The sequence below is a fragment of the Myotis nattereri genome (genome assembly GCF_964212035.1).
Source record: "Myotis nattereri genome assembly, chromosome: 18".
Lineage (NCBI taxonomy): Eukaryota > Metazoa > Chordata > Mammalia > Chiroptera > Vespertilionidae > Myotis > Myotis nattereri.
The window spans coordinates 21,342,085-21,363,440 of record NC_138093.1 but is presented as its reverse complement, the minus strand read 5'-3'; the positions used below and the strand labels follow the sequence as shown (position 1 = coordinate 21,363,440).

Genomic DNA, 21,356 nt, shown 5'->3' with positions numbered 1-21,356 from the left:
GAACATTGCATCATAGCGGATTCTTGGAAGGGAACCCTGCCCCTATCCACCACCGGGCACGCCTTGGTGCTTTTAAGTAGCAGGTGAAGGAAGTGAGGACTGGAGTCAGTTTGGTAAAGCAAGGGCAGGCCACAGAGCATCGTCGCTTTGTCTGGATGTGGCTGACTTGTCTAGTCCTGGCCTCTCTCCATTGCCAAGAGTCTGGGCCTTGTGTGTTCCCACCATAACATCCTTGCATTATGCTCTGACATATTCCCAGGGGCTTAAATCTGCTTCTACTTCTGTAGCCCACCCAGAATCTTATATGGGTCCCCGGTGGAATTTAGACAGAAATGTGTTTGTGGCATCCTGCTAAGTAAAGAAAAGCAGTGGCAGCCATGCTAACAGTGTCCACCTGTGTCTGTTGGTCAGCGGCTGACTCGGCAGCTGATCCCAAGGCACCCATGAAGTTCTACATCCCCCATGTGCCTGCGAGTTTTGGGCCAGGAGGTCAGCTGGTGTGTGTGTGTCCCAGCTCTCCCAGTGACGGGCAAACGGCCCTTGTTGAACTGCACAGCATGGAGGTAAATAAGAGTCTTTGTCCCCAGAAGGCTCCCTGCTTCCCTTTGCCTGAGCCTGGGCCTCTCCTGGACAGGGGGCTCTTGTGGGGAACTGGGCGGGGAGCTTCTCTGGAAGAAGTGATGCTGGACTTACGTTTTCCCTGAGATGCTATTGGCTCAATTTCAGCCACTGGAGAACTCACTTTCTCCACGAGGCATGAGCTGCACTTTGGGACCACAGCCTCGGGTTCTGATACGGGGCATTGGATGGACACTGTCTTGAAGAGCAAATCTAATTTTTGTTCCAGGTTATTCTTAATGATTCTGAAGAACAAGAAGAGATGAGAACTTTCTCAGGACCCCTGATCAGGTAAATTGCCATATGAACAGCTGAGTAAAGTTGCTTTTGAGACCTACACAGTCTTCCTGCCAAGAATAGGATTTGGGGGGGATTTGTTCTTGGCTTCTTTGAAAGAAAATGTCTATCCCCACTGGAGTAGAATTTTCTGTGCTACCAGACAGAGCCTAATGTAGCCTGAGTCTTTTTGAGAAGCAATTTAATAGTTGGGGCGGGGTGGGGTGGGGGGAGAACAATTAATGTGAAGGTTTAAAAATCTGAAATCAGTTCCATTTTGCAGAGGTGACATGGGAGGAGGTTTTAGCGTTCCGTGTTCCTAATAGACATTAGTGGGGAAGTGCAGCACTGCCTGGGACCTCACAGACAGGTGGATCATAGTGGGGGAAAAGGCTTGCTTTTTCTGGAGAGGGAACTTGATCTGCATGAATTCCTGGATGGTGTGCAAGTCTGCCCTCTGCAGGATTGAGCCATAACTGCTTTTAAATGCCCATTCTGATAAATATTCACAGTGCCTTTTGCTGTGGCGTGTCCTGACTGATGTGAGAACATCTGGGGCCCGGCCCTAGGCATCCTCCTAACTAGATATACCATGGCAGACAGGTCATTTAACTCTCTCTGGCCATAGTTTTCCCGTTAAGAAATGATGTGACACTGGCTCTGCCCACTCCAGGCAGTGGCTGAGAGACACAAGTGAGATTAATGCACATGGAAGCCCTTTAAGTAGCAACACCATTATATAAATGTATTCTTAACCTGGATCTCCCCCTCTAAGAAAATCCCCATCTAGTATTTTGACAGTTCTTTTAAGAAAAACTGAGTGTGTCTATTTCTTACACTCAGGTATACAGATGTGGGTAGAGTACCGAGTTGGGTATTTTGGACGCTAGGATCCTGGTCCCAACTGGGTGTTGATTTTATTGAATAGTCTTAAGCAAATAATACTGCTTGTTTATTGAGCACTTAATATATGCTACATAGCTTGCTAATTTCTTTTTTGTATGGAGGTAGATTTTTAAAATTATTCTGATCTTGGGGAAAAGCTGAGGCTCAGAGGAGATAAGAAAGTTTTGTAAGCTGAGATGTGGCAAGCTAGATTTAAGTCCAGGGTTGTCTGACCCCAAAGAGTGCTCTTGCCTGCTACCCAAGTCAGGTATTTCAGGTCTCAGGGCCTCAGTCTCCTCATCTGTAAAATGGAGAGAGTATATGCGAGAATCTCTGAAGTTTCTTCCTGTTCCACAAAGAAACAACTGTCCTGTAGCTATAGACTTGTTATCCCTGCCCTGGTCCTGGCTTGTTGGGGCCATCCAGCACCCGCACACTATGAGAGGAGCCCACGCTCCTGCATGGGGAAGAGTCTGCCCGCTCACCCTCCGCTCCCTGAAATCTCTCCATAGGGAAGACGTCCACAAGGTGGACATCATGACCTTTTGCCAGCAGAAAGCAGCTCAGAGCCGCCAATCCGAGACACCAGGGAGCAGAGACGCAGCTCTACTATGGCAACTGTTGGTTCTCCTTTGTCGACAGAATGGGGTGAGTATTACCTCTCTGATGGGTGGGCAGGAGCAGGCTGTATTGAAATGTAAGCCTTCCTGGGATAAGTATGATTTGGCTTATGACATAATAATAAAAGTTAATAGTAAAGAAGCAACCAGATTGCTCAGATGTCAGTTCTGGTTTGCCAGCACTGACCTTCACTTTGCCCTTCTCTAGTGGCCTGGGTTGTGGTGAAGGTGTTGGGTTACTGCACCAGCCAGATGACGCTCCTACGAGAGTGCGCACATTTCTTTTATTTTTATTTTTTAAATTGTTTTATTGCTTAAAGTATTACAAAGGGTATTACATATGTGTCCTTCCCCCCCCCCCGCCCTTGACATTCCCCTGGCCTCCCCTACCCCCCAGTGTCTTATGTCCATTGGTTATGCTTTTATGCATGCATACAAGTCCTTCGGTTGATCTCTTACCCCCCTCCCTCACACATTTCTGATACCCTTTGTGGCACCTGAGTTTGAGACACAGCAATCCAGTGCTGGCCTCCCCAGGAAGAAGGCAGGCCCTTCCGTGCCTGGCCTGCCCCCGTGAGGACGCAGAGGATTCTCTCTCTCTCAGGATGACCCTCTTTGCCTTGCAGTCCATGGTGGGGTCTGACATTGCGGAGCTGCTGATGCAAGACCGCAAGAAGCTGGAGAAGTACAAGAGGCAGCCCCCGGTGGCCAACCTCATCAACCTGACCGATGACAACTGGCCAGTGCCCAGCTCGGGGACCCCAAACCTGCTCACTGGGGAGATTCCCCCGAGTGTGGAGACACCCGCGCAGATCGTGGAGAAATTCACTAAGCTGCTCTACTACGGAAGGAAGAAGGCAAGTGCGCCCCCGGCAGGCTTGGTTTACAAAAGTAACCACTGTCTGTCCCCACCACTCAGCCCTCCAATTAGATGAGGAATATTCATTTCATAGCATTGGAGTTCAGGAAGGTTGCAAAGAAGAAAATAAAAACACTCATAACCCTACCATTAAAAGGTAACACCAGTTATCGTTTTGATATATTTACTTCTAGCATTTTTTCTATGCATATATATTCAAAATAAAATTATATATACAATTATTTCTTTTTTTCTACAGTAAATACTCTCATGGCATTAAAATGTACCATTTAAAAAATGGTTGGATAGAGGGGGAGGAGGTAGAAGAGAGTATAAGGAGGATAAATGGTGATGGAAGGAGACTTGACTTGGGGTGGTGAGCACACAATAAAATATACAGAGGATGTGTTATAGAAATCTACACCTGAAACCAATGTCACTCCAATAAATTCAATAAAAAATAAAAATTTTTTACATGAGTAAAAAAAAAAAACTGGTTGGACAATATTCCATCATATGAGGGCATCATATTTTATTTACCCAATCCACTATTATCAACTATGTGGGCTATCTACTATTTTGTCACCCATTATAAATTATACAATTTGCAGACGTCACGTGAGTCTTTTTAGGATAAATTTCTAGAAGTGAAATTACTGGGTTGAAGGGCATGCACTTTTTAAAAGTTCTTCACGTACATACTAAATTAGTTTTTGGAAGGTTTGTTTACAAGCTGTACCCCCACCAGCTGTATCTGAGGTGTGCCTGCCAATATTGAACACTTTACTTCAGCAGATGAAGTGCTGTCTTGCTTATTTTTTTGATATGTAAATTAGACAACGTTATTTTTACATTCTTTCTTTACATTGTTATTGAGCTATATTTGATAAATAAAATGATAAGCTATTTAAAGTGTACATTGCTGTGATTTGATATAGGTATACGTTGTGAAAGGATTCCCCCCATCGAGTTATTAGTGACAAATCCATCACCGCGCATATTTACCTATTTTTGTGCCTTGTTTAATTTTGGAGTCAAACTCACATTTTACAAAAGTCTTAAATTAACTTAAATATTTGAATACATGACTAAAATCAATGTGAATCAATTTTATTTAGAAAAATCCAAAGATAAAAAGAGATATAATGGGGAACTGGTGCCCCACCTCTTCTGCTCTCCTGTGAAAGCAGCCACAGTTGGCATGCAAATGAGTGGGCGTGGCTGTGCTCCAGTAAAACTTGATGGACATAGACATTTGATTTATATATAATTTTCATGTGTAATGAAATATTGTTCTTTTATTTCCACCCCCGCTCATTTAAAAAATGCAAAAATGATTCTTAGCTTGTGGGTTGAATTTAGCTACATTTTGTTGACCCCTGCTCCTTATACTGTAGACATATCTTCCTCATTATGCCTTATGGCTGCACAGGTCTCTGTAGACAAATTATAAGTAATTAAACCCTTATAGATTGACATTTAGATTCTTTCCAGTCTTTTGCAGTTACAAACAATGCTTCAATGACTACCCATTTGCCATTTGCCTTGTGTAGATAGTATAGGCGTGACAAATTTCTAGATGTGGAGGTGTTGGGTCAAAGGGTAGATGGTTTGTAATTTTGGGAGATAATGACAAATCGCCTTGTTCGAGGTTGTACCAGTGTGCTCTACCAGCAATGCATGAGGTTGGTTGAATCTGGGGGCGCGGAACCCCTGCAGATATAGAGGGCGACTGTACCATCTTGCTACTTGTTTTATTTTGAGACTCAGTCCTGAGGGGGAGCTGCTTCTCATTTTTTGGTGCTCAGGTTCATACAAGTATTGTGTAACTTTTGCTTGCCATAAGGCTAACTGGAAGCTGTGTTTGAGGGGGAGCTAATGAAGCAGCATGATGGATTTTGACAAAGTGGAGGCTGGAGAAAGGGACAGCTGAGGAATACGTGCCAGTTAAAGCCCATCTCCCGTATGAGGCTCTAGGAGTCTTCGTGCTCAGGGGGCAGTGGTACCTAAGCACGGGGGAAGGGGAGCGAGAAACATTGAGTGTGATGCTTTGTTTTCAGGAAGCCTTGGAGTGGGCCATGAAGAACCACTTGTGGGGCCATGCTCTGTTCCTGTCCAGCAAGATGGACCCCAGGACTTACAACTGGGTCATGAGTGGGTGAGCTGGGGACTTGCAGTGGAGACCAGTGGAGCAGAGTGACCCCTTTCACCAAATGCGGGGGACAGTGCGGAGAAATCCAAGATGCATTGAGAAGCCCCCCCCCCCCTCCAAGCATCTTTCCAGTTTCTGCTTTCTGAGCTGGATGTAGCATTTCTCTTCCCCAGATCCTCCTAATCTGGATGCAGACACATTCTACCTGCCAAGCTGAATAAAACATTTTAGTAATATTTCCCAGAGTCAGGATTTCCACAGAGTAAGTGGGTTTCTATATTGCGGTAGCCTTCTTCCTTGGGAGGGGCTGTTCTAGATAGTTCCATCAGTGAGGGACTACAAATGATCATGTGAGGTTAACGGACAGAGTCTTAGGACTGAGGATTAGTACATGTCTGCTGCGCAGTCTTCCAATGGAGGGATGGGTGCTGAGGAGAAGGTAGGGATACAGGTAGCAGGACCACGAGCTGTGGTAGGAAAGGGGGTTATGGGACTAGGAATTAGATCAGGAAGTCTTCATCTAGGGCGGTGGGAGTTGACAAGACTGAAGGGGTGCGTTAGTTAGAAATCATGCCGGCACACCAAGATCCGGGTGCCAGGTGGACCAGGACAAATGCCCAAACCAGGAGGAGATAGGAATGGAGGTGTGAGTACACAGCCAGCAGTTTGGAATAAAGCGGATGAAACAGCAAAAGAGCATCAGGGTCACTGGAGGTGGTAGGTGTCGGGGTGCTGGGGAAGGATTCTGAATAGTCCTTGAGGCTCTCGTTGGCCTCCATGGGATAGATCAGTGGCAGGGACCCTCCCAGGAGAAGCAGGCTTGGGGTCAGACGGTGAGACGGACGGCAGCTGACAGTGTTCATCTTCTAGTGTTGGTTCAAGCTGTGAAGCTCGCCTCTTAGTTTCACTTTATTTAAATCGGCCGGGCATCCTGTAGAGCAGAGGGTTGGCTAAGAAGATGGACATTCTAAGTTCAGTCTGTGGCTCAGGCTGTCCCACTGCCGGGAGCCTGTTCCGCACGATGGCCTCCCTGGAGTCTCTTTCTTACACCAACCCTCAGGCTTCCCAGGGCCTGGTACCCCCACTGCACCCCGTTCTGTTCAGGGGCTGGCCTGGGGGAGAGCACCAACGCTCCATTGCGACATGTGCTCTGAGCCCGCGAGGCAAGGGCGCTGTTAAATAAGTCGTTGCTCTGGGGGTGCTTCTCCGGGTTGTGGAAACCAGTGTCCCGCCTCCCCCCATAGTAGCGTCCTCTCGGCTGCAGATTTTTGCCTCGGGCCATTGATGTTCCATGGTGCCCGGTGAATTGCGGGAAATCTCTCTTTCTGAGTATGCTTAAATCTCAGCTCAGCTGTGGAGCTTATCACATGGCTGTTAAGCACATTCTTTGGTTTGTCATCATGACCGTTGCTGGTCTCTGTTCTACGCCTCTCTGGTTACTGAAAATGGCTATTCAACCCTTAGTAAAAGCTCTACAGACCCAGGCTAGCGGTGGGCTGGGCATGGAGGAGGGCTGCTGCGGTGGGGGGGAGGGGGCAGGGAAGGAGGGGCCCACAGGGAAGAGGTGCAGGTTAACTGCTAGGGCTCTCTGGGACCCTTTGAAACGTTGGCGGGTCATCTCCATGATGGAGAGAGGCCTACAGAAATGGTTGCTCAAGAGTTAGGGTGTCAGTGCCAACGTGCAGACAATCTCCCCCAACAATGGGACCTGCCTGGGGTGTGTGGTGGAGTGAAGATTCTGTCTCCCACCCTCCTGCCCTCCCTGCAAAAGTGGGCATGACAAAAGCACAGCAGAAAAGCAGAGAAACTCTTGTTCCAAAAGAAGCTGCTACAATCAAATAGAAATATATCTGAGGCCTGTGCCTCATGGGCCACGGGTTGAAGGCTCTCTTGGCTTGGTCACCGCTGATGGTCACCTCTCTCCACAGTTTCACAAGCACACTGGCGCTCAACGACCCACTGCAGACCCTCTTCCAGCTCATGTCGGGGAGGATCCCACAAGCAGCCACGGTACCCTTTACCACTCCAGCATCCCGGGGGTTTAGGGGGTGGGGGCTGCTCTGGAACAGGGGATGGCTTTGAAGATTAAAAATCAAGATAATTGCTTGTTAATCACTTGCCATGTGCTAAGCACTCTGATGCGTATTATGTCATTTAATGCGTGGAGGTAGGGATGACTGTCCCTGTTTTGCAGACGTGAAACTAAGGTACAGAAGTGTGAGCGGACCCACAGTCACAGAGCTGGTGAGCAGCGGAGTCAGGGTGGGCCCAGGTCTGTCTGATTCCAAAGACCTTGCCAGTCCACACTAACACAGCTGCCTGCTCTGTTGTGAATAACAAGAGAGTGTCCTCTAGGCTTCTGTAGGCTACTTTCCTTTCCCTCCATTGCACCTTGATCTTCAAAGCTGGACTCAGAATGTACACATTGTCTAGAGTTGGATATGGCTCAGCTGACATCTGAGGCCAGCCGGATGGTTTTCCCCATGTTCAGAGACGAGGTCTTTTTGCTCCAGCTACTCCTTCCTTATCTTTGAAGTCCAGTAATGAGGATACATCTTGGTTGATAGTCTCGGTCAGTTTTTTTTTTTTTCTTGGGATGCAGGATGCTCTTTTACTATGTGAATTCTTATCTTACAGTTCAGAAAAGTTTTCTTGAATTATATCCTTCAGTATTTGTTTTGTTCTGTTATTTTGATTTTCTTTTCAGGAACTCCATTTATACACATTTCATATATAGGTGAACTATAGATATGTGAATTGTATACAGGGATGGGCAAAAGTAGGTTTACATTTATGAATATGCAAAACAGTTAATAAAGCTCTTGTAATAATCATAGCCTACATGTTTTTTTTCCTACACGAAACACTGTAAACCTATTTTTGCCCACCCCTGTATAGAATTTTCTCTTTAAAAAACTTTATTATTTGTTTCATTTCTTTTTTTTTTCTCCTTTAATTTCTACCCCGCACATCCCTGATTGTGTTTTTCATCAGTGTCTTTTAGTTTTTATGTTCTTTTCATTTTGGTCCTCATTTCTTTGGTTTTTCTCCCACTTCCTCCCTGAGCTCTGCAGGTCACATGTTATCTCCTGTTCCCACCACCTGTTCCCTGAGCACTCAGAACTGAGCTGTAGGCCCTTGCTTCTCAGAAGTTGTTTCATCACTTTATTTTACTTAAATTCATGAGAAAATATTTGGTGACAATTCTTTGTTTTATAACATTTTATTTTTTTCTGGTGAATGTGCTTTTGACCTTCCATTTATTTTTTATGTTACTTCTCGCCCTTTATCTTTGCAGCATGTTTGTGCAGACTCCGTGCTTGTTCCTTTACAGGAGTCGAGTCTTCCCTGCCCCAGCTATTTGTGGGAGGTTTGTGCTGGGAGGGACAAGGGCCCTATTCCAGGCACCTGGCGCTGCCCGCATCTCCTGGCGTTTCCTGTGAATGTCTGTGTGGCCTTCGCTGCTCCTCAGCCAGTGGAGGTGGCTGGGATCCTCTCCCCCTGTGTTCTGCCTGCTTCTTCCCGAATGCACCTCTGTTCACTCGCAGCCTTTGCTTGTATTTTGAGGTTGGCGTTTCTGCCGACACCTAGCTTTGATGAAAATGGACCTCACACTTTTGCTTTTTCTTATTGCTTGTGCACAACGCCACACAAAGGAAAGGGAAATGATGACTTACGTGCCCCATCATCAAGCCAACTGGTTACACTGGAACACAGAGTCCGCCTCCCAATGCAGCGAATGCCTGCGCTCTGCAGTGAGATTGCAGCATGTCATAAAACGCAGGAAATGATGCAGTCGGCGTCCGGCCCCTTGGCTCAGGGCAATGGCAGAGTGAGCTACACGTTCCCTACGTTTAGGTGAGAAAGCCGAGGAGTCAGAGGTGATGTGCCAGTGCCGTATTTGATCTCAGTGTTGGAGAGTTTCCTGGCCTCACAGCATCCAGCGAAAACTAGACCTTTGTTACTTGTGAGGAGCGGTGTAGTGGGGAAAGGCACGACCCCCGGCAAGCACAGGCGTGGGCTTCTCGCACAGCGTAACTTAGCCTCTGCCCCTTCCTGCCGTGTGAACTTGACCTTGCTCCTTAATCTCAGAGCCTCAGCTTCTCATGTTTGTGGGCATTTTGATGCCTAACCAATAGAGTTATTGTGAAAATTAAAGGAGAGAGAATATCTGAACACATCAACCATCATGCTTGACTTATTGAAGTTAGTTAATAAGTATTTGTGCTCTCTCTCTCTCTCCCCCCCCCCCCCACCACCTCCATAGATCTATTTTACAGTGACTTTTAAAAATCACTTGTGGAGGAGACAGAAAAATGACTTCTAAGTTTTTGTTATTTTTAGCAAAGGCTTTTTTTGTTTGTTGGTTGGTTTCTTTAGTTCCAGCAAGGAAGAGCCTGGCTCACATGTGAAGATGGGGCTATAATAGCACCCAAAGCATGGGGTTGCCCCTAGGAGGAACGCTTAGCACAGGGCATGGCTCGTGGTCGGAGTGTAATAAGTGAGAACTGCTATTAGGATTGTGACTCATTATTATCTTCATTCTCATTCACACTGCATTGCCCAGATAAACAGTAACTATGAAATGGAGTCGGCTAAAGCTTCTTTTGTTCCTTGGGATAATTACAAAGACCAAGTAATTGTGAATTGTTTTGACCTCCGCATCTTAGCTATTACTGTCAATCTCCTGCTCCACCTGCTCTCTGTAACAGTTGGAAGTTAGGCTGGTCTGCAGAGCACCTCTTTTCTTTGGGGTGTGTGTGTGTGTGTGTGTGTGTGTGTGTGTGTGTGTGTGTGTTTACACCTACATGCAATTTATAAAGTGAAAACCAAGTGTAAAGCACTATGCTATGTACTGTACCTCACCATCTTATTTTAGTATCAACAGTAACCCTCTTAGGTAGAAATGATGCTCTCCGTTAAAGAGATGAGGAAACAAAGGTTTAATCACATGGAGAAACTTGTTCAAGGTCATACAACTAGTAAGAGGCAGGAGTCCAGTTGAATCCTGGGCCCGTGTTATTTCTTTGACATGATGCTGTTTCTTCATTGATGTTTCCTGCCCTGAAATTCCCTTCATCCAGGAGAAGGGTGGCCCCGGGGCCAGAGGGTAGGAAAAGCACCCTTTGTGTGGGGCTTTGTCCTACTTCCACATCTTTGTTTATACTTTACTGCCTCCCGGTGGAGATCTGCTCCTGCATGGTCACCTGCACAGCCTGCACAGCCCTCAACTGGGAATGAGTGGGGCTGGGCCGCTTGGCTTGGGTTTTTCATTCTCCAAGTGCAGATGGAAATTAGACTTCATGGGGTGGTTGCAAAGATTAAATAAGGTGACGTCTGTGAGAGGGCTCTGTAAAACCAGAAAGCATTCGCTCTTTGAAGGCATTAAGGAGCCCAGTGTTCCCCTGACTTCTACCAGGTTGATGTGGGCTCTTCTCCGCGTGAGCTCAGGGTGTTTCTCCCACGGAAGCATCAGGGTTCTATTTTCATGTTGTCCCTAGCTATTGGGGCCTGGGGACACCAGGAAGAAATTTGAAAATTAGTGATTAATAAAGTCGTTTATCTATCTTATCCCCAGGCCTGTCTGTCTGTATGTATATGCACCTGCCTGTCTGCCTATCTGTCCTCCTCAGGGTTTTGCTCTTTAAAAGGGGAACTTGAAATCAACGAATGGCAGTATTGCAGGCGGTGTGGTGGGTGTTCCCTGAACTCTTCCAAACCAGGACGTAAACAGCAACCTCCTTTACCCCCATTCTGGCCAGTGCTACTTTATTGAATAAACCTTCATTTTTTCCCGCTGCTTTTCAGTGTTGTGGGGACAAGCAGTGGGGAGACTGGAGGCCTCACTTGGCTGTGATTCTGTCGAATCAGGGTGGGGACCCGGAGCTGCACCAGCGTGCGATCGTCACCATGGGGGACACCCTGGGTAAGCAGGCGTCGGCACCGTCCTCCTCCTCTCCTCTAGGGTGGCCCCAGGCCCAGCACACCTGTGTTCCGGTTCTTAGCTTCTGTGTGGGGTCCAAGTGTATACCTCAACTTGCCTTTGACCCAGGAGCCTCAGTGTTTTGGGGACAGAAACTTCGGGGAAAGGAGTGTCCTTCTGGCTTCTCTGTTTCCTAGAAGTTCTGCAGCTGTAGGAGGCTCCTCTCAGCCGGGGACCTTCTATCTCTGGTCAGAATCCCCTGAGGATGAGCTAGGACATGGGGCATGTGGCCTCCTGTAGCCACTAGTCCTGCAGTGACCCAGCTCAACCAGACAGGAAATTCTGTTTGTGCCTGAACCACCCTGGGTAATGGTGGAGTCTTTATTTCTATCCTCTTCCTGTGAATGTGGCCTTATAAACACTTAAGGACTATTGAACGTTTCGGATCAGTGGCTCTCAGATTTGGTCAAGGGGCAGGACATGGAGAAATCATGGTTCTCTCTGTGGAACTCTGTGAAACGTAAAATAGCTTTGTGTAAGGTTGTGCCAACCCAGAGGGCAGGTCACTCCACAGCTGGGCACAAAGGGAACCTGACATTTGTTGATTTCTTCTTGGGTGCCAGGTGCCTTGCTGGGTACTTTACCTACTTGAATTAACTCAGTTTTGAGGCAGTAGAACATTTTAAACCTGGGAACAATTTGGTATTAATGTGATTTTTATGAGCACCGAGAAAAGGCTGGTATTGTTTGATTTTAGCAGGGACTGCATTAGTGCCCCCAGGAAGCCTGATTTAAAAACTGTCCCTCCCAATGGAACTGTTCCAGCTCAGGTGTAGGCATGTCAACTTGCTTTTCACCCTCAGGAAGGACAAAAATATTTAGAAAATTCCTAATAAAAAATCCATTAGGAGGGACGTGAAACAGTGCCTTATTGTGGCTGAAGAAATTACAGTATAATGTCTGAAGCCATAAATGTGGTGGGAGGGGGACTGAGTGGGGTTTGGGGTCTGTGAGGCTTCTCCCTCTGGCCTCTGAGCCACGCTTCACGTCTCCATCCCACCCGTGATGGGTGCGCACGTGGGTGTGTTCATGACTGGGCTTTTCCTCCTCCTGCAGCTGGGAAGGGGCTGGTGGAGGCAGCTCACTTCTGCTACCTCATGGCTCACGTGCCCTTCGGCTACTACACGGTGAAGACGGACCATCTGGCCCTGCTGGGCAGCAGCCACAGGTATGTGATCTTCTGGGGCAAAGGAAACAGGAAGGATGTTTCCTGGGGCATTGATTTAGCCCTTGGTGGGTTTCATGCCTCCATTTTCTTGTGTGAATTTCAGCTACCACCGGTCCCCTCCTCTGGGGTTGTTTTCTGCAAGGGTCTGGGCAAGGAGATGCCCAGTGGGTGCCGCCTCACACCACCAGGTGGCCTTTGGTGGGAACGGGTGTCCTTGTGTTGTACTGTGCAGCTCTGGCCACGTGGTGGCGCCCTGGGTCCACGACCAGGGACTGTTTCTTATAAAATGTTAATGTGAGCACCTTGCAGCTGTGTTAGGCGGCCCTAGGCAAAACTGGAAAGGGGAAGAAGTTATTTAGCTCCTACATCCCTGACTTGGTGCACAAGCTACTGATTTGGTGCACAAGCTACTCAAAGTTCCACCTTTCACTTGCTCTCTGTTGGCTGTAACATTAGGCTTTTCACATAGGAGGACTTTAATAAGCCCCTAGCCTAGGCAATGAGTAAAAGTACAAAAAGGCCTGTTTGCTCCCTAGCCGTCCTCCACGTTCTGGACCTCTTTTCTCCTGCCCTGGTAATAATTAAGGTATCCTGAGCTCTTACCAGGATATTTGTGCCAGTCAATTTATTTGCATTATTTCCTTCCGTCATTACAAATGTACCTTCTCGCAGCGGTTCTCAACCTGTGGGTTGCGACCCCTTTGGCGGTCGAACGACCCTTTCACGGGGTTCGCCTAAGACCATCCTGCATATCAGATATGTACATTACGATTCATCACAGTAACAACATAACAGTTATGAAGTAGCAACGAAAATAATTTTATGGTTGGATCACAACATGAGGAACTGTATTTAAAGGGCCAGAAGGTTGAGAACCACTATTTTTTATCTTCACTTTATAGAGGAGGGAAACCAAGGCACAGAGAGGTTAAGCAACTTGTCTAAGACAGCACAGCTGGTGTGGGGTCAAGTTGGACTTGGAATCCAGACTGTGCTGCGCCAAACTGCCTACAACTGTAGAAACACCCGTCTTATTGCCTGCTCTCTCAAGGCCCTGGTCTCCGATAGCACATGGTTGGCTTGTCAGAGAAGCCCATCTGTGCCAGACGTGACAGTAAGAGTGTGCGGGTTCATCTGTCTCCCTGCTATATTTGTATTATACCAGGAAATGCCGGAGATAGAGTCGTAAACCCAGGGATGGCCCTGGAGACTGGTGAGCTGTTGAGGGCGAGATTTGTGGCACTAGGGTCTCTGGTCACAGTCACCCAGCCGGCTTCCTCCCTGGCTGAGTGAACACCCGGCGTAGGGACCGTCACTGGGTTTTGGCTCAGCAGTCTCCCCATTCTCTGCCGTGCGTCTCTGTTCGGTGCTCCCGGAGTGTCACATGGCTCCCCCTCTGGTGCCCCGTGGCTCAGGCTGGGAGTGGCCTGTGACAGGTGCACATCCTAGGCTTGCAGGGCACCCAGGTGAGCTCTCAGCGTGTTCCAGAGGAGGGCGCAGTGCCCCGCCCTGCTGGGAGGGAGAGCAGCCTGCCTTAGGGACCCTCTAGCAATGAGGGCAGAGGCCCCCCCTCCCCACAGTGCGCACCCCATCCCTTCCCGAGGGCTGGTGCAGGGCAGTGTTCTGTTCCTTCCCCTGGAACGGAGGAGAAAAAGCCTTCACTCTGGAGGCCTGGCTCTCTTTCCTGGCCAGGACAGACACCCTGCCAGGATGGGTGCAGCTGGTGTTCAGCCATCTACTAGGATTCGAATTCCTCCCCTGCTCTCCACCTCAGTCTCTTTTATTATTATTCCCTGGTTTCAGTCAGGAGTTTTTGAAATTTGCAACCACTGAGGCCATCCAGAGGACGGAAATCTTCGAGTACTGCCAGATGCTGGGCCGCCCCCAGTCCTTCATCCCTTCTTTCCAGGTAACTGACCCCACAGGCCAGCCCCGGGGCTGTGGCAGCGGCTGTGGGCAGCTGGGTCTTTAGCTCTGCTCTTTGGCACATACTAGCTGGGCTAAGTCACCTACCGCCTTTTCCTCCTTAGCTTGGGTGTGGGAAGGATTAGGGTTTCTTTCTAGGTCCCTCTAAACGTCTGCATTTTAAGATATGAAACAGAAGGCGGCAGTGGCCTCTGCTGGAGGCTCCCACCTGGCTCCTGGCAGGAGAGAACCCTGCCTGGGTCCTGGCTGCGCAGCGCTCTCTCCCTTGTCCTGGGCCCACAGCCGTCCTGTAGGGGGTGGGCATGAGGTCCCAATGGGGGGAGCGGAGGGGCTGCAGGCTCTGCTTCCTCTCCTGCTGGCCTGCTTTTCTGACCTCTCTCCACTCCTCCTGCTCTAACTCTGCAAATTCCTCCCTGTTCCGTCCTTGGCCCCCACCCTCCTTTCTTCCCCCCAGGACTTCAGCTGTGCGGGTGGCGCTGTCCTTCACAGGCTCTAACCTCTCTTCTCAACTTCTCTGCTTGATGCCCTGCTGTCGCTTTCAATTCATAAAGCCTCCTTCAGTGCCGGCTCGAGTGGCCCAGAGGTGACACACACATACACCACATGTGGGGTCACCACATGGAATGCAAAACAAAACCTGCAAAATGAATGCATTACTATAGACAGAAAAATGGCCCTATTAGTATCTTCTTTCAGAGTTTTCCCACAGACTCGCCTTGTCCAGCTCCTTGGGGTGCAGGCCTCTAGTCTCTTGTTCCCATCTTGAGTCAGCCGCCTCTTGTTATCTCGGGGCTGATAGTAATGAGATTAGCCAGTTCTGGCGAATGCGTTCTACATGCCTGGCACTGGGCTATTATGCTTCTCATGTGTTATTTTTAATCCTGTGAGGCCGGTGTGATGACTCCCATTTCACAAAGAGGAAACTGATGTTCAGAGTTATGGGCTCACATCTCTTGCACATCATTTGTTCTAACTACTTTACATGGATTATCTCATTTAATCGTTGTGACAACCAATGGGTAGATAGTATTATCCCCATCTTGTAGTGAGGAAACGGAGGCACAGAGAGGTGGGTAGCCAGTGTTCCACACCCAGCCTAGAGCTGGGATGTGAACTTGGGCCTGTCTGTTTCCCAAGCCCTCATGCTCCATCTCGCCCTGTTGTACATGTTTCTGTGAATGTGAACCTACGTTTGTCTGGCGTTAAGTCCCAGCACCAGAGCCGTCTTTTCTTCTGGTGTATGTCCCCCTGGCACCTGGTCCTGTGCCCCATGCACACCAGGCTCTCCAGGGATGTGGGCTGCATTTCCATGGTGACCAGGGCCTGGGGAGACTGAGTGGATATGACTTCATCCCTTTGTCTAGGGAGCTGCAGGCTGCGCTTGGACTTGGGCCCATGCGCAGACAGAAAGCCCCCATGGCACGGGCCTCTTTGATAGTTAGATGCCAGAGTTTGAGGAAGCTGGCAGGCAGTTGACTTCCAAGAAGTCTTTTCTTCATTTCTTTCTTTCCATCCCTGCCTGGGTGGAGAATTCATTGGCCCTGTTCCTCTTTGCAGGTATATAAACTCCTTTATGCTTCCCGGCTGGCAGATTATGGCCTTGCGTCCCAGGCCTTGCATTACTGTGAAGCTGTTGGCACGGCCCTCCTTAGCCAGGGAGAAAGCAGTCACCCTGTGCTGTTGGGGGAACTCATCAAGGTGAGCTCCTCAAAGGGTTCTCTGCAGCTGTTTTATCTGCAGCATTCAGAGCAAGCTATTGTCAAGCGGCTTAGACTCCACCTTTCATCGCCTCCGAGCCTGCTGTAAAATAGGAGCCCGAAGTTGTCTTTGACCATGCACGCATGCCCAGATGTGACAAGCAGAGGCCTGACATTGTGCAAAGAAGGATGCTGTGGGCGGGGACGAGGGGATGACTTGGGATGGGGGGGACGGGGAACCAGGCATATGCAATGCAACTCATTCATTCTTGCATCTGCTTCTCTGGTACAGCGAGAATGCACGTGAAGGTGAAACATTCTAATTATAAAAGCTGAGCTTAGAGAATATACTTTAGTGATTAAAACAGGAAATGCCCCTTATTAAAATGCTTTTAAATGCATGGAATACTTTATCACCTGTGGGATATCGTTAAAAAAAACAAAACATATCCACTTTTAGTTCCTAGGGAAGAAAACAATCAGGCAAATAGTTGTTCCAATTAATTGAAGAAAAATGCATTAGCTGGAGAGGAAAAAGGCAGCCTACCGTCAATATTTGCTTTGCTTTAGACGAGGCCCAAGTGTTGGGTTCCTTTCATAACCAGTGAAATAGGTGGTGCTGAGCTCCTTACTCTGAGACTCCTGCCATAGGATGACGTTGATAGTGAGCTCGGGGACCCAGAATGGAGGAGGAGGAAAGTTTTAAAACTTAATAATGGAATACAGTCTTGCAATACAAAGTAGTCCCTCGACCCGCTGCAGGGGTCACCTGGGAGCTTGTTAGGGATGCAGAACCTCAGGCCCCACATAGTTCTGGCATCAGAATTAGCATTTTAACAAGGTCCCAGGTGGTCCTAGGAATTTTTTTTTTAAATGAGAGAGAGAGAGAGAGACATGGATGTGAGAGAGAGACATGGATGTGAGAGAGAAACATCAATCTGTTGCCAACCGTACGTGCCCTGTCTGGGTACGTGCCCTGATTGGGGATCGAACCCCCAAGCTTTTGGTGTACAGGGTGATGCTCCAAACAGTTGAGCCACCCAGTCAGAGCATGAGCACGGAAGTTTGAGAAGCACTTGTACAAAGCAGACAGCTTTGTAGGACATACAGCCCAGTAATCGTTTCTCCTCATCTTTCACTTAGTATTTAACTCCAAGATGGGTTCATTGCTTATGTATGTTGCAATTTTGGGGAGATATCTGCTGGGTTTGCTCTCTCTCGATTACACTTTATAATCTCATTTACAAGTGAGTTAAGGCACTTTCTGCTCTTCCCTTACTGCGTCTTTCCCCATTTTCTTTCCATCCCCATTACTTCTCTCCCTCGGTTCCCCTCTCGTCCCTTTCCCTCTGCCCCTACCATCTGGACACCTGGCGCAGCTAGCAGAGAAACTGAAGATGTCGGATCCGCTGGTGCTGGAGAGGCGCCGCGGAGGGAGGGACCTGGAGCCAGACTGGCTCGTGCGCCTCCGGCAGCGGCACCAGGAGCTGGAGGTGAGTGAGGCGGAGCGGTCAGTGTGCGGGCCCTTTGTTTCCCTCTGGACACAGAGGGTGCAGGGCACTGACTCCATGGAGGGCTGCGGGGTCCCCCGTCATCCTGAAGCCCCTTTGCTGAGCCGAAACATTTTCCTGTGTTTGCTTGTGAGACAGTGGGGCCCTTTTCAAAGTCGTTCCCGCCTCCCTCTCTGTGGTCCCAGAAAATACCTTTTGTGACGATCAAGGCTTCCATCTCCCTGTTAGGAACAATGGATCACAGTGGACCCGCATCGCTTTCATGTCATGTAGGGCATTTGCTTAAAAGACTGCCAGGCCTTTCCTTTTGGTTCTGACAGTTGCAAAAGCTGCTGGTAGTAATTGTGACAGTAATTGGAACAGGGCTTCCTCCATCTTCTTTCTCCCACTGCCTCTTAGAAAGGACAGGTGGCATTTTTAAGGCACGGCCGGCCTCCCTCCACATGCTGCACATACTGGGGCATTGGGTTCCGGCACTTGCCCCTTCCTGGGCCCTGGTGGTCTGGGCCCCTGGCCCCTGCCTGCTCTGGCAGAGCTGGGAGATGAGAAGGGCTGAGGCCTACCCTTCTGACCTCCCCCATCAGCTCCTCCCTTCTGACCTCCCTCACCAGCAGCCTCCTCCCCTACCAGCCCCGCCCTCCTGACCTCCCCCATCAGCTCCTCCCCCACCAGCAGCCTCCTCCCCCACCCCCCAGCATTCGGCTGGCTGAGGTTCCCTCACCTTGTCATGCCCTCTGGTTTCTTTTTTAGTTAATTTTTAAACCATTATTCCCTGTTCTCCTTTCTCTTTGTGTTGCTTAAAGGATTTTCCTTTATTTCAAATAGCGAAAGGCATCGGCAGACACTGGGAACCCCCATTCTGTTCACCCAGACATTTCAGGAGCCCAAGGAGCAACAGGTACCCAAACTGATGAGCCCAGTGTGTAAGTAGCTGACTCTCAGGACCTGGGTATAGGACAGTGATGGCGAACCTATGACACGCGTGTCCGAGGTGACACGCGAACTCATTTTTTTGGTTGATTTTTCTTTGTTAAATGGCATTTATATATATACAATAAATATCAAAAATATAAGTCTTTGTTTTACTATGGTTGCAAATATAAAAAAATTTCTATATGTGACACGGCACCAGAGTTAAGTTAGGGTTTTTCAAAATGCTGACACGCCGAGCTCAAAAGGTTCGCCATTACTGGTATAGGAGAGACATCACTGAACGCATGTTAGCCTCTCCCTTCCTGGAGCGTCCTCCCGGCCTGTGTCAGTCTGACTCAATGGCCCAGGCACCTCCTCACACAGCTCCTATGGCCACGGTCATCCTGACACGTCTAGGTGCCCGCCCTGTTAGAGTTTCTGTCCAACGTCCAGGTTTTGATACTTGTTACACTGCATTGTTGTCTAATGTTCCAGCTCTGTTACTACGGTCTCCCCAGCTGAATACGTTTCTTGAGGCCAGAGATGGCGTATGACCTCTATTTCACGTTAGTGTTGGGGACGTCTTAGGATTTTTGAGCTGTAGGTTGGCACATGCATTTGAAATGTGTTTCAAAGCATTTCAACACATACCTCCTTTCCCCTCAGGATGCCTCTGAGTGTTGGGTTTGCAGACATTATTGCCCCCAATTAATTCCATGCCCTTTCCCCAAATTACACCCCACTGTGGAGTCAGACTGAGCCTCGTCTCTTTACTTCCGGCCACTTCCCGCCTTAGCTCTCCCTTCAGGGACGGGTGAGGGGAGGCCGCAGGGCAGGTCTGGGCTTCTGTTTCTTGGCGGTGTTGCCATGTCACAGAGCCTGTGAAGGTGAAGGAGGAGAGCCAGGCTGGTGTCTCTGAATGGCCGCTTCCGCTGGAAGCCGCTGTTGGAGCAGGTGGGTCGGCCGCCCACTCCCATCCCGTGACCGTGGGCTAGTCAGCAGAATGGCAGAACCAAAACAAACCCACCAGGGGCCCTTGCAGGGCCAACACTCGACTTCCTTAAGAGCAAAGCCATTGTTTCTGTGGTTTGATTTGCATTTTAACTGACGTCTTTCTAAATGTTACATACCCAAGCCCACTAGGAATTCCTTGAAGAAGAACGTTCATCCAAACCTAACCACATGTGGCTTTACATAAGATGGCAGCCTCTGCCCTCCCAACCACTGGTGGAAGCCTCAGGGATCATACAGGTGGTCAGGGAAATGCTTTTACCAGCTCACAGTCGCAGGCACGGAGTGGTGTCACAACTGCTGGGTTGTACTTGCCATCACATTGGTGGCAGCCACAGCAAGGGGCCTGTCCCTGTGACCACCTCCCAAAGAGGATATGGGAAGGAAGGTGCCCGGTGTGCAGTCCATGCGAATGTGACAGGTCTTTCTTTCTCTTCACCCTGTGTTCTTAGGAAACACCTTCTACCAGGATTTTTCGGGACATCGAGGTGACTCAGAAGTCACTGGGGACCCCTCTGCCCGGTGGCCACCAGTGGAGCCAGTGGGCCCCGCCTGGCCCAGCCCACAGCAGCCCTTGCCCCTCCAGCCAGGCTCCTACCCAGCAGGAGGAGATTTGGGACAGACGGGGGTCCCGGTGCCTCTTTACTCGGTCCCTGAGGCCCGTCTGCCAGGGATCGGTGGCAGCACAGCAGTGACAGAGGCTCCTGGAGGAAGGCCCTGGGCAGAAACCCAGCAGCCACCCCCGCCCCCTGGTAAGACCTGTGCTAAGCTGGCAGCCTGGGGTGTGGAGTTCTGGAGGGGAGGAGGCACATGGGGAGAGGCAGGGACCAATGGGGAGCTGGTAAAGACCTGAATGCGTGTGCACATGGTGGAGGGCCTACTGTGTGTCAGCCCTGGTGCTGGTGCTCTGCATGCAGCCAGGGGAGATTGCTCTCTCCCTTCCGCTCAGCTCTCCCCTGGGACAAGCATAGCACAACCAATACCAGCCTCCCCCCTAGGCTCACAGTTTCTAGGAGAGAGGCTGCAGGTGGAGAAGGGAAGAAAGTGCCACCTGCACCCTGAGCCACAGTGAGGGTCAAGTCCTACTAAGGCCAAGAGCTCGCTGCCTGCAGAGACCTGTGCTCCCGTCCTCTTCCCAAGCGTCTTAGGCCCATTAGGCCTTGGACAGCAGGGCTGAGTGTGGGTGAGCGGTGCTGAGCGTTGCCAGGGACGTGCTAGAGCAGTGGTTCTCAACCTTCCTAACGCCGCGACCCTTTAATACAGTTCCTCATGTGGTGGTGACCCCCAACCATAAAATGATTTTCGTTGCTACTTCATAACTGTAATGTTGCTACTGTTATGAATCGTAATGTAAATATCTGATATGCAGGATGGTCTTAGGCGACCCCTGTGAAAGGGTTGTTCGACCCCCAAAGGGGTCGCGACCCACAGGTTGAGAACCACTGTGCTAGAGGATTAGCTCTTAGACCCTTGGAGATAGGGCCTGTCCACACAGGACACGTAAATGGACGGAAGGGCCGGGGAGGACCCCAGGGTCCTAGCTCAAGGTGGCCCTGACTTCCAGGGTTCCTAAGGAACGGCCATGGTGTTCAGGGTAGAGGAAGGGTGATCAGCATGTCCTGGGCGGCTGGGTGAGATGGCCAGCAAGTGGACCTCACGTTTCCTGTGATCAGCCTGGCTTGGGGGCTCAGAGCGCCAGCTGCTTGGAGGTTGGGAAAGCCGACTGTCCCCATTACCT

The 21,356-nt window shown here is 49.4% G+C and overlaps 1 protein-coding gene across 1 annotated transcript in view; it reads left to right on the top strand.

The window, feature by feature from the left end:
• The window catches only part of SEC16B (SEC16 homolog B, endoplasmic reticulum export factor), a gene marked incomplete at its 5' end in the record, with an annotated part of 32,363 nt that overhangs the window by 5,512 nt on the left and 5,495 nt on the right, over nucleotides 1-21,356 (top strand). The window contains 13 exons of the mRNA XM_081111823.1: nucleotides 412-563; nucleotides 848-909; nucleotides 2,292-2,427; nucleotides 3,026-3,256; nucleotides 5,319-5,416; nucleotides 7,339-7,420; nucleotides 11,219-11,336; nucleotides 12,450-12,561; nucleotides 14,365-14,470; nucleotides 16,045-16,185; nucleotides 17,564-17,677; nucleotides 18,521-18,593; nucleotides 20,071-20,370. Coding sequence (XP_080967949.1) covers nucleotides 412-563; nucleotides 848-909; nucleotides 2,292-2,427; nucleotides 3,026-3,256; nucleotides 5,319-5,416; nucleotides 7,339-7,420; nucleotides 11,219-11,336; nucleotides 12,450-12,561; nucleotides 14,365-14,470; nucleotides 16,045-16,185; nucleotides 17,564-17,677; nucleotides 18,521-18,593; nucleotides 20,071-20,370 — 1,725 coding nt within the window. The remainder of the gene's footprint in view (nucleotides 1-411; nucleotides 564-847; nucleotides 910-2,291; nucleotides 2,428-3,025; nucleotides 3,257-5,318; nucleotides 5,417-7,338; nucleotides 7,421-11,218; nucleotides 11,337-12,449; nucleotides 12,562-14,364; nucleotides 14,471-16,044; nucleotides 16,186-17,563; nucleotides 17,678-18,520; nucleotides 18,594-20,070; nucleotides 20,371-21,356) is intronic.